This window comes from Echiichthys vipera (genome assembly GCF_963691815.1).
Source record: "Echiichthys vipera genome assembly, chromosome: 10".
NCBI classification, from domain to species: Eukaryota; Metazoa; Chordata; class Actinopteri; order Perciformes; family Trachinidae; genus Echiichthys; species Echiichthys vipera.
In genome coordinates this window covers 17701515-17714446 of record NC_139835.1, presented here as the reverse complement: position 1 = coordinate 17714446, position 12932 = coordinate 17701515, and the positions used below count along the sequence as shown (strand labels likewise).

Genomic DNA, 12932 nt, shown 5'->3' with positions numbered 1-12932 from the left:
TGCATACACTACTGAACTCAAATCCCGTTGAATACAGCCTGTTATACACAACAGGTAAAACGTGATCACACAGTGTGACGTGGGGCGCGTTACAGTAGGACACCTGTGCTCCACGTGTGTGAACAGTGGGACTCATTCTGCACAAGGGCAGCGATGTGAAGACCAGGTTTCAAGGGTTGGATGGGAGACTCCGCTTGAAGAGGCACAAGGTAAGAACAACTTAAAAAATAAAATAAAAATAATAATAATGTAAAAGGGGTGGGGGCAACTTTTTAAAACGATTAGCCTGCTATATTTATTCACTTCAAGCTGGTGTGGAGTGAGCAGGAAGGACTGCGACGGATTCACTGCGCCGTGCGTTTTATAGTCTTGGTTGTGAACGTTTGCCGTCGTATTTATTTGAACGAGCAGGTTTTGGGTTTGTAATAAAAAAAATAAGTCGCTTACTTTTTAAAAATTTTCGCTAAATGTATCGTTAAAGTGTGTTTTGATATTTGTGGGCAGTAACTACGTGAACGCTTTCCTTGACTGGAATTTGTTCGTACAAAGCTTAGCAACGTTAACAGTTCACACCAAGGTCGCGCTTCTCCGATTCGCTTCTAAATCAAAGATAAATAAATGCTATTATCAAAGCATTTATGTCCACACTTAGAGAGCTAATTTGAGCTAAAGGCGTCCAACTGTTCTCAATCACCACTACCAAATACCGTGACATTTCTAAAGCAACATGTGTCGCTATAACCATGTTGAATTTGACACACTAGGTTGTGACGTTTGCTCTTCAGTTGCGCGAAGAGTTTTTTGCAAAGTTTAATTAACCTTAATAACAAAATATGTCACACTTACACTTACATGAGAAATTGGCCCTGTGGATGATTTTAAATATCCTAAATATCACTTTTCTTATAATTAACACGTTTTTTCTATTATTTAATTCTTAATTTGTTGCCCCCCCCCCCCCCATTAAATTCTATAATCGTCCAACAGCTATCTTTCTTTGTTCCTTAAGCAATCCAGTGACAAGAGGACTTACACAGTATGTCATTGAAGTTATTATATATATTTTTGATATATTTTGATTTGATTTTCAAATTAGGTGCCATGTCACCCAGGGGCCAGCGTCAATACTCCTGCCTGGAAAAATGCATTGGTACTGTATCACAACAGCTTATCTTTGAGCATTTCAACTTTTTAAAACTGGCCTATGCCAGGAATTCTGCAGTCTATTCAAATGATGAATGCCAGCTACTAGCAGCAACTCAGAATTCACACAATCACAGAAGTCACATGATCACTTCTGTCTCACATTATGATTGGGCTAGCATGGGTTTTGTCTGTAAATAAGCTGCTGCAGCACAAGTGTTAACCCGACCACCCTCTCCGTGTAGTTTCCAACAGCTGCTATCTTCATTCCATTGCATTCCACTTAAGCCAAACAAAAGAGGGCACAAATGTAGTAACCTTTCCATTTCATTAGATGGACAGGGCCCAGTAGGACAGCTGTGGCTTGACTTAAACTAATGATGTTCTTTAGCATGAAATCATTTGTCTGGGTTATACTGTACTACTCGGATCAGTTGGTGGACCTACATGGCATTCAGCTTTTCACTTTCTTGAAGTCACATAAATAGCATCAATCATGCCTCTGACATTACTTCCTAGAACTGAAAAACTGTCCACAATGGGGGCCTTTTTGCTTACAATTATGAAGTCCGCATCCAGAATGACCCGAAGAACCATATAAGAATGCTGAAGCATGAGTCCCTGTCAGTAGTTCCGCCTTCCTCTAGAGTGAGGCTCATCAAGCCAGTGAGTGTATGGTAAACCCCTCCTGCTGACGCCGTACTGCTACACCCTCAGAAGCAGACAAGGTGGTAATGCCCCCCAAACAGCATTAGCTTCTGGCCGGGGACCCCCTTTGCAAACCCACTGACAATGCTACAAAATATATCACACATCAACTTTAAGAACCTTTTTTTGTTGTTGGTAAAAGCTAATCCTCTACAATTGTGTGAGGTTTTTTTGCTCGAGCAATGTGGTATGAAGCTAAAAATGATGCCTCCAGGGGGGCCCCTTGGGAACAGTAGCATGCTGTGTGTATACAGCAGATTGCCTGACCAAATCCTCTTCTTTACGTCTGAAGAAGCCTTCCATTTTTTTCGGCCTGATGTTTTTGTATCAAGTGACTCGGAAGTTGAAGGTTTTAAACACTTGTTTGAGAGGGTTTTCAGACAGAGCACACATTTTGGCCATCCACGGCCATTTTTCTTAATGGCTGTAAAGCTGCCTCATACCTTCTGGTCATTTTGAGCTAGACCATCCTGATCTCGCGAGCTCCATTGTATTTTACAAATGTGAAATTATGCAAATCAATCCATCTGGCAGAGTCAGGTTAAGCTTGAGGAGCAAAGCAAAATCAGATTATATATTATAATAATGATTCAAATATAATTAGATTATATATTTTTTTGTCTTTCCTTTTTTTTTTTTCTTATCTTCCCTCCAATGTTCCCCCAGGGGCCCCCACTTTGAAAGCCACTGCTCTAGACTTCAGTGGACAGTCACAGGGGTGCTGTGGGAGCGCTGGCTGAACTATGGTGGATAGATTAGAAGTCAAAGACTGCAGCAAATGTTCTGAGATGCTTTCTCTTCAATAGTGGGTTAAAGGATAGGAAAATTAGACGAGCCCAACATTATTGCTGCTTTAGAGGTCTTTTTTTAAATTGCTGACAAAAATCGTTAAGGATGGACCAAACAGTCATTCATAGTACCAAAGGAGTATCAATAAGGTCTTTATTATCCTTGTGGTGAAGAGCAGTTCGGCAACATGTGCCGTAACATAGTCTATGGTAGGCAAGGTTGTTTCTCTTCACCAGATCTATCCTCTTAGCTGAAAAGGAGGTCTTAACTGTTATCACAGCTATAATAGGGACCCACCAAGCAGCTGTGGGTCGTTGGCCACCATTGCCGACTGGATAGCAAGGTGGAATATCCAGTTTCCCCCATCTTGCCCATGCTCTGCTGAGGGATGGCCTGCAGGATGGCCTCAAGCTAAAAACACAAAACACAACATTCAAAGTCATCAGATCGCTGTTCACTGTTCACACCACACAACTTGCTGTCTTGTAATCAGGAAGATTCTTGAAGTTGTTGATTGACCGGTGACAGGGACACACACACTGCTTCTTTCACCATGAGGAATTGCAGATGTCGCTTTTTTCGCTAAAACGCAAGAGAAGTGACGTGGGAAGGGACAGGATTTCTTGTTCCAAAAGTGGATGTCTACTGGAAACAAGGACTCCAAGTTGTTGATGAGCTCATTGCGGCGATAAAACAAAGACGGAAAAGAAAAGAAAATGGATGAAATACTGGAATGTAGTCATGCTTGTTTATGTTGTGGTAGGCACAGCCTGATTCCACACGTCTTTACTATTTTCCTCTAGGTGCAACAACTTTGGTCCATGTTGCAAATGCAACACATTCAGTAAAGTTCCTATTATTACAGGTGACCCCCTTTCCCCAGGTTTCCACTCAACCTGTTTGCACTCTCGTTGGCTGTGGCTCCCCTATAGTGCCAGATATTTAGCCTGGTAGATACCTGGAATGCATCTTCGAGACACCATTGAACAGTTCATATCGCTTGAGCAATGATTTGCAATTGTAGACAGAATGCCAGGTCTTTTGACGGTAGGCCAAAAATCTTCAGCGATTGAGTGGAAAATCAGAGCTCAAATCATGTGCTGTGAACTAGGCATTAGCAAAAGAGAAGAGGTGACTCCTAAACTGGAGTAGAGTGATTAAAATGTAAATCGAAACCCACTGTCTTTTTCGCCATGAATATACATCAGATAAGCCAGTTTTTTGGGTGATCACCTTTTTAACACAGAAATTTGCTAACAGCCAGACATGGCTAACACTGAGTAGCTGAAGGTAGAGCGCTAAACCATCCAAAACTGCTTTTCTAACCACTAATATTGCCCAAAATAGCCCCAAACCTCTCCTCATAAAACACATAAAACAAAGCATCAACAACGTAGTTTTACAGTTTTACATCAATATGGATGTAGCAGTCAGCTACATCCACATTGACAGGCAGCCCAAACAAGTCGATTACCAAATGGACTGGAGTTCAGTTCTATTGAGGTGCAATAGAACTGAACTTGTAATCGACTTGTTTGGGCTGCCTGTGATTATGAACAGAGCCGGCTGCTAAGGCTTGTAGCATTTATAAACACCGGATTCTCTAACTACGTTGTTGGTGCTTCATTTTATGTGTAGGCACTGTTATCATTCTACTGCAGAGGTTTGGTGTTATTTTGAGCAATATTAGTGGAAGTAAAAGCTGTTTTGAATGACCTACTCAGTGTGCGGGATTTCTCTTTTAATAGGTCATCACCCAAAAAACTGGTCTTGATGGCTTGTATATTCTTTTCCAAAAAGAACGTGCGTCAGATTTTCGCTGGAGTTACACTTTAAGGACATGGGTAAGTAGCTACCTCACATTTCTTTCTTTTTTCAAAGTCTGAAGTATATTTCAAAACAGCAGTGGAAATACTGTCTTCACTACAAACACCTTGCAAACCTGGCAGTCAGCACTGGCAAACTAGCAAACTAGGCCTAAGTGGGGGGACTCTTGGTGCTGTGGCACTGAAAGCAGGGCTCATAAGGGTCATTGGCAGCAACCTGTGCCTCATTAGACCAATTAGTTTTTATACATGATGTCATTTCTGGCACATAGCAAACATACATTGGGGCTAAAACGGCTCCTTTCATTTAATACAGAACTGTTCCAAGTGGGTGGACAAAATTAAGTGACTTAATGATTAATTGTTGTATGACTATTGCATTAGTTTTGCACCAAAAGTAATGTGATCTAAAGTGATCTGGATTAAGCCATATGGGCTAAATACATTAGCCTAACAACTTTCAGGGGTTTTTCCGTGCTGCATTCTAGTAAATCATGTCTGCACAAGAGCAATCAAGGATGCTCAAACAATAACCCATGTTGCGAGTAAAGGTGTTAAGTGGACAAGGAAAATCAATCATCAATATAAGGGAATATATTTAGTTTGTCGCACAACACTATTGCAGTAAAAGAGCTATAACAAATACATCTGCCCACTTGTCAGTCAGTCAAGAGATTTTTCACAGAGTTATGTGAAACACTGTTATTAAGTCCCTAAAATAGATTTGGCATTCATCCTACAATGTAATTAGCATTTGCATTGACTGATACCAAGAGAATGTGATCCAGGCTATGGGTTATTTCTGGCCTACCCATGCTGCCTGGGGTTTCTTGTCCTTGTGTCAGTCCACCGTTGGACTTCAGCTGAACCATTTGTCTACCCCCACCTCCTACTGTTATCTGCTCTCCAAAATCAATCTCAAGACACTAATACTGACACTGTTGCTTTTACCTCTTAAGCTGAAGATGCACTTGATGTCTGGAGGCACCTGTCAATCAGGAGTTTCTCTTGTGTTCATGGCATGATTTTTAAGTGTACATAGTAGGACTTACATTTAAATGTAACCAAGGCAGTGTAGAGCTGTGTTATTGGGACTGGCATTGTGACTGTAGATTGCAGTGAGAGTGGATTAATGTAGACAGAAAGATGGTCATTAAAATCAGTCTGATTTGATTTCCATCTCCTAGAAAAAGATTTCTCTGTTACAAATGTTTTCCTTTTCAGAATAAGCTCAATTCTGAGATGCACAGTTGTACTGCTTCCCTACTCTGTATTTCTTCCCTTTGAAAATTACAACAACAGAATTTCATCACCACACCAGCGCCTTTTGCTTCATATTTACCAAAGTAATCAAGTTAGCCTTGTCTTCTGTTAATGTAGTGAGGTATTCCTTTAACCCTTTGCAGCCTGTTAGTCTGTATCTCCAGTAGCCAGTCCTCCCCTGGTCAGACTCTGTTACATATTACCTTTCAGAAAGATGTTATCATCCTAACCATCCCCCACATGAAGCCTGTCACTGCATGACACATCCCACAACACAACCAATCCGCTGGGGTGGCTACTACATACAACCACTTGCCTTCTACAGTGCACAAAGTTTAAAGTGCAATTTGGATCCCTGTGCGAAGTCCATGATAAAAAAAGTTTGTTGTGTCATACTAGTGGCACTAACAGACTCACTACTAAAGACACTTAAGTAAGTGTGCTTTCTGCACACATGCCCTGCCTTCCAGGTTGCAAGGGGAACTAAATAAAAAACAAACAAAAAAATAAAAGCAAGGAAATTAAAGCAACAATATTAACAAAAGACTTGAGGCCGAACAAATAAGTCAGTTATTAATACACTACTGTGTCAGAGCAAGGATGGCTGTTTTGGAACTCATTGTGTTAAAAATATCTTTATTATGGTGGATCATGTTTGGGTAGGAGGGATCGTTTTGCCCCACTGGGCCAGCCTCGTGGGCAGCAGATGAGCCAGAGAGAGAAAGTGTGTGTGTGTGTGTGTGTGTGTGTGTGTGTGTGTGTGTGTGTGTGTGTGTGTGTGTGTGTGTGTGTGTGTGTGTGTGTGTGTGTGTGTGTGTGTGTGTGTGTGTGTGTGTGTGTGTGTGTGTGTGTGTGTGTGTGTGTGTGTGTGTGTGTGTGTGTGTGTGTGTGTGTGTGTGTGTGTGTGTGTGTGTGTGTGTGTGTGTGTTCGTGTGTTCGTGCGTTCGTGCGCGCGCTCTGCTCAGTTGTGAGAAGAGGAGCCCCGCCAGCCAGCTTACTCTGACTGTACTGTGCACACACTCCAGTCCAACAGCTTGTCTCTTCTCTCTGCTCCAGATGATGCCTTGGATTTAGCCGGCCCACATGAGTGATATGAATAACACACTGGACGGAATACATACTTCTGGAAACCTTGGAGAGAAGGCAGAGATTTTTCAGAGTGGCAAGAGTAATGTGAGTGGCTTTCCCAGCCCAGCCTTCATCCCTTTGCAAGCTCCTTTACTAACACCAAATGCCCAGAAGATCAGGTCTACGCTCTGCAAGGGAAATCGGTATGACTAATCTTTCTTTGCACTTTCCATGAATGACACCAGTCTGTTTATAATATTCAATTCAAATTAATTTAGTTGCATTGACATTGAAAGTCGTTCTTTCTACACTACAGTGCTGCCCTGCAGAAGAATAGTACACTCTTTGTATTTGTAGGAGTGAGACACAGAGGTCTATTTGAAAGCTGCAGTGTAGACTTTGTACCTGTAAACACAATTGGCTTGACCCAAACGCAGCTGTCAATGGAGTGTAATGTATTATTTCAGCAGTGCAGTTTAAGACCTGGAATCAAATCAAACACCTGTTAGTTTGTGGGAGATAATTAGTAACTCAGTAACTGCTGTGTTAACAAAGCACTAAAGAAAGCATCAGTCAGAGAATGGCACCTTTCAGAAACTGAGGCCCTTTTGTATGCAAGTGTTCCGAAATCCTACTCTTTCTTATCTCATTGTCATGATAATTAAATACGGTATTGTAGATTATCTGTTCATACATTTTTTTTTCTGATTGATTCAGATGTTAGTTCACTAAAAGGACCTATTAGATGAAAACAAAAGAACAAAGAAATCCATTGTTGCTACTCGTTACTGACAAACATTTGCATATGCATCCCTTAGGTTGTGATGAGTGGCACATAATAAGGATTATGACATGACATTTGATTGATATAAAAAAGTCATAGATCATGCTGTTTTTGGCTGTAATAAAGCTTGCTTTCCTTTAGCCAGCATTTTGTTGTCTGTAAGCTACTATATTATAAGAAGTCCAATCAGACACCGCTTTGTGTTTATCCCCTGCCTCATTTATACTCCCCATGAGACAAGTGCAACAGAGGAACCATACATATGTTATAACAGCTCTCTAAGCTACAGGTTGTGAAATCAGTCTAGCATAAAGTCTAATGCATGACTATGATGTTATAATGTCTGACCTGACTGTGATACGCAGAATAGGGAGACAAGTAATCCATTGTTTGTAGTAATCTTCTTCTTTGTAAAAGCTTGATTTTACACTGCAATTTCTCCATTACATTCCTGCAATATCTTCTGTATCTGCTTGATCCACCACTTCACTGAAGCATCTGTACAGTATACTAGTATGACACTTTATTAAATCCAAAGGAAACTGTGGAAATATGTGATTATAGCTTTTATGTAGCCATGTTGTAGATCATTGCATTATTTTCTACCAAAAAAGTCACTTTTGAGAACTGGGAGATCTTAAAATTTTTTTAAAAAAAATATGTGAACATTATTTGCCACGTGTTATGTAGCATCTGTTTCTTTCTCTCCCTGTGATTGTGTTTTTGTCCTTCAGGAGCAATAAAGAGAGAGAGGAGTCATTCTCTTCCCCTGTTCCAAACCCTTTCCCTGAGCTTATCGCCTCAACCCTCTCGCCCCTTGTCTCTGAATGTTTATTACCATGGACCAAAAGTAGTGCAACTCAGGTGAGTGTTCCATTTACAGTACTAGAGGGTGTTTGTGACATAGAGGCATAGTATTTTTTTTTTTTTAAAGAAAAAGGCAGCTGTTGTAACCTTTCTTCCATGTGCTACCTCAGACAGGCAACATAGTTTTGCTACTTTATTTGGAACACGTGCCAGAAAAACAACTGCAGGACATATAGATTTACATAAATGCATAATTACATGTTTGGGATGGTATTTATCTGCAACTTCAGGGTATATGGATGGTAGAACCAGTTGCGTGAGTATGTAAATTAGTTGAAGTGAGGAGATAGAAATGCTGTCAGCATACTCAGACATCCACATGCACAATGTTAGTGCTTTTGAGAGCCCAGGGGCCGGATGCATAAAACTCTGTGTAGACTTAAACAATGAGTGTGGAGCTGGGTGCACATGCACAAGCCTTGTTCTGCTTTCAAAGTTCACGATAAATTGATATAGAGACTGCTTGCATATCCATACTTGTGCCTGTTCCACCATTCATTAGACCTATTAATGAGAAATACGTCAAAGAACGTGCAATTTCACTGACTGATGCATCGTACCAGAGCAGCTGTCATTACACATTATTTGTAATCACATGTTTTTGCCAAGCATTATGATTCATTCAAAGCGCTCATGTTGGAACTGATAAGTGCTTCACAATTCAGGATAAAAAACAAACAAACTGTAAAGTAATCATAAATAATTTAAAATGTGCCTTTTGACCTTTTACAAACATAATAACGCAATATGTGATACTGGCAAACGTAAAAACTGTTACCCGTCTCTCAATTTATATTCAATCTCCTCCTTATCATATCACCCACAGCTATCTCAGCATGAGGTATGCACATTCTCACCGCACATTCTTTCTTAATAAATACCAGTTTATATGTCAGAAAAGGCGCGTGCATGTTGTGTGCGTACACATCGTTTATACATCTAGCCCCAGGTGTGTTTCTCCATAACAACATAAAAATGGCCAATGCGTCTGATGTCTCATAACACCTGTGGATATTGCATTGAAATTAAATTTGATTATAACTGTATGGTTTACCAAGGAAATGCCTGGCCTAGTGCCCAACAGCCACTCCTGTATGTTTGTTTTAGCAGTGTTTGTGATTTGTCAAACGTTGAATGTATAAGTAAAAGCTTTTACTCTAATCTAGATCTTGAGTTAATTTTGGCAGTTTTTTTTGTTTTTTTTACCAATTGATCGTTCACTAATCCCAACCCCAATTATTTACATCGCTGGACCTGTGTTTTCCATACTACCATGGCACATACAGTATGTAGTTGTCAATGATAACATTTGCCACTCATATTAACTTTGGGTCACAATGGGCTTCTTGCTAACTAGTTGCTTGTTAACAACTGTGGATTTTGTCATTTGAAATTACAAGTGGACTTTATTGTTGGCCAACATCACCCTAACTTCTCATATGGTAACTTCCCTGCTGTGGATGTCTTGGTCCTGAACGTGAACTTATAACGCCTGAATAATGTAGTTGTTTAAGCAACCACATTGCTTAATGGGGCTGCTGTGGCTCAACTTGCACCAACATACATGCAGGTGATACACAACTCATGATGAATAATTGTTTACTCTATTTATTTCTCTCTTTTAACCAATAAGTGCAAGTGGGGAGAAAATGTATTATTATACATACACAGCAATTACTTAATATGACCCTGATCTGTTGTTGATTTGAATGTGTCCACAGAACTCTTTCTAAAAAGAGAGCACATTGGGCTGCTTCAAAGTGCATTGGGTTCAAAATGGGGTTTGTCTATACATTTTCCAGAGCTGTGAAATGAGTCTGGTTTGTCAACCACTAGATATTTCCTGGATGTGTATCCTTATACTGTATGCTGAAGTTGATGTTAGGTTTTTCAGTATCTTTGTGGTGTGTGTCTATACATGTGTGTATTTGTGTGTGCATGTGAAGCAGCAGGGGGGCAGCTCAAAGCAATGACTCATAGGAAAGCTAGAAATTACAGAGCTTAGCAGTTACCAAGGACTATCAGCAGTATTACTGTAGACCTCACTGTGCTCATGTGTTGCTTTCGTGCTGAGAATGAAAAAATACAAACAGAAAGTTGTGTTTTCTATTTATTTATTTTTTCTCACGCTTGCCTTTTACTGGTTGTATGTATATGTGTGATTGACATAAGAGTGTAATCAAATTGGACTCTGCACACATTGTGGTAAGATTGCTAGTGGAGAAACTCTAATACTGGAGTTTCTCCACTTGATATAAAAAGTCTCAATCTAAGGTTTCACATCAGAAAATGACAGAGTAATTGTAAATTCTCCTGTGTTCTCACAAGCCTATTGTGAACAAAGGCCAGGGATTTTCCTGGATTTGGCATTTTCTTTAATAAATGCAAGAATAATCTTCACAATTCTCAGTGAAGGAGCAATATAACACCCTGTTGACCTCACTCTGCAACAATGTGCCTTCCTTGTTAGCAAATTTTGAAGTGCTCCTTATTTATCTCACTGATGAGACCTGTGCCTGCACCTCATCGGCCTGACAGCCTCTCACTTGGTCTTTTCAGCAGCAGTATTGTGAAGACAAAGGGAGTATGTCAGAGTGAACAGCTGTTTTTGTGTCACAATCCATATGTCACAGGGTTATGACCCTCTTTTCAGAAGCACTCAAGAAACCAATGACATCATTGTTCCAACTGGGCAGCACTCATCCCCTCACCCACACTTCCAACTTTTCTATAAAGGAAAATTGTCCAATGAGCTTCCCGATGTGTCTTTTTGGGTAGTAATTTTCCCATCAGTTACAATTTTTCTGAAAATAATAATGTTCTACCAAGGACAGGCTTAGATTAAAAAATAAGCAGGCTAGGAAAATATCAGTGGCGTCTGTTGATGTGGCATCTCAAACAATTTGGGGTCTGGCTGACCATGTTTTAAGTTTTACTGTAAGTGATTTTGAATGACTTTGCTGAATTGTGACAAGACCAATTGTGTGACATTGCTTTGTTATACACACTTTACTTTAGCTAGAAGTATTTCGTGTCCATCTGGTAAACTCATTGATAGTCGAGGCAGAGCAGCCAGAGGACATCAGAGGGACAACCAGAAAACATTTTCTTCAGAAAATAGGTTCCAGTTTGACTACCGTAAACTGTAACATGCTTCTCCTGAGAGATCCAACACGCTTATCAAAGACATAGTGTAAGAAAAGGCATTCGAGGCACAGAGTGAGAATGACAGAGGCACCATTCTCCCTATTACAAATCAATGTACTGTTAGGTCAGTATACTACTCAAGTTGAAAATCCTTACTGATGTACATTGTATCATTTGTTGCGAACAAAATAATGTAACAACGTCAATGGAAACCAAAATCATCAACCCACTGAGGGCTGGATACAAAATCACACCGTACATCAGTGGTGTGCATGGCATACATGTACCGGTCAGGGGAATGAGAGGGCAAGTCAATGGCATCAATGCTTTCTTCATTCAGAAAGTGCCTTCACACTCTGGCCACATCAGGCCGGGCAGTGTCCTGCACCAGGAGGAACTGAGGGAAGGATGAGGAGAGAGCAACTGTGTGTGGCCAACACATGCAAAACCATTCCCTTTTGGCTTCTCCATTATTAACCCTGTTGTCAGTTGCGTTTGCACCAAAGTGGGTGAAATTGATTCACAGTCACTTGTGCTTCCTAAATGGACAGATTAATATCCCTGAAGTTACACTGACTTGGTATTATACTGTGAGGATTAAGTGTTCCCTCCCCATGTGGGAATTGATGACAGGAATTCATAAGGTCAGAGGCATATGATTCCGGTTCAGATTGTTACCAGTTTTAAAGTGGAGCCAGTTCTCAACTCCCATCCCTAATAGGTTTTTAGGGTTTACCCATTGTCTGGCAGGAGACATTACCTTTAAGGCTTATAATGGGGTACAAAAGTTTTCAGTAGATAAAATTGTTACATGACTGGCTGCATCCTTGCTCTGTAAGATGGATACTGATATATATATATATATGGCTGTTTTTAGAGAGTTATACTGTGAATCCCCCTGCCCAGAGCTGGGTACTCCATACCTAAATATTCATCACTGCACCTCTGGTTGCTGTCTTGTTACAGAGCCTGCAAGGGGTCTTCATTGAATCAACTATGGTCAAGGACAATGTGTCTGGAGCTGGCTTTGTTATTGGAGTTATGGAGACTCTGTTATCATCTTGGCTCCATTAATTCTAATTCATTTTAGCTGTGTGATAACTAGCAGCGTCTGCGTGTCTGCGCTCTCACAAGTCAGTGTTCTGTGTTTCCAGATAAACATGAAGCCTGTTGTGGGAGGTTCTTCTTTTCCTGTCTGTTCTCATGAGGTGAAATAGAGGACAATGATTGGTGCTGGTGAGGAGATAAAAGGAATATAGACCATGCACATTTTTGGAATGCAGTGAGAGCACAGGCCTTTACTTTAGCTCTGCAAGATTTCAATGACGGAGAAGATC

At 40.5% G+C, this 12932-nt stretch overlaps 1 protein-coding gene across 2 annotated transcripts in view; it reads left to right on the top strand.

The window, feature by feature from the left end:
- Positions 1-118: 118 nt before the first annotated feature.
- Positions 119-12932, top strand: part of grb14 (growth factor receptor-bound protein 14) — a 32244-nt gene continuing 19430 nt past the window's right edge. The window contains exons 1-3 of one of the 2 annotated variants that reach the window (XM_083921343.1): positions 119-209; positions 6786-7000; positions 8316-8445. In XM_083921343.1, the coding sequence (XP_083777469.1) occupies positions 6813-7000; positions 8316-8445 (318 nt within the window). In that variant the 5' untranslated portion in view covers positions 119-209; positions 6786-6812. Of the gene's footprint in view, positions 210-6785; positions 7001-8315; positions 8446-12932 lie in introns of those variants that run through there. The other variant, XM_083921342.1, reaches the window with a different exon arrangement.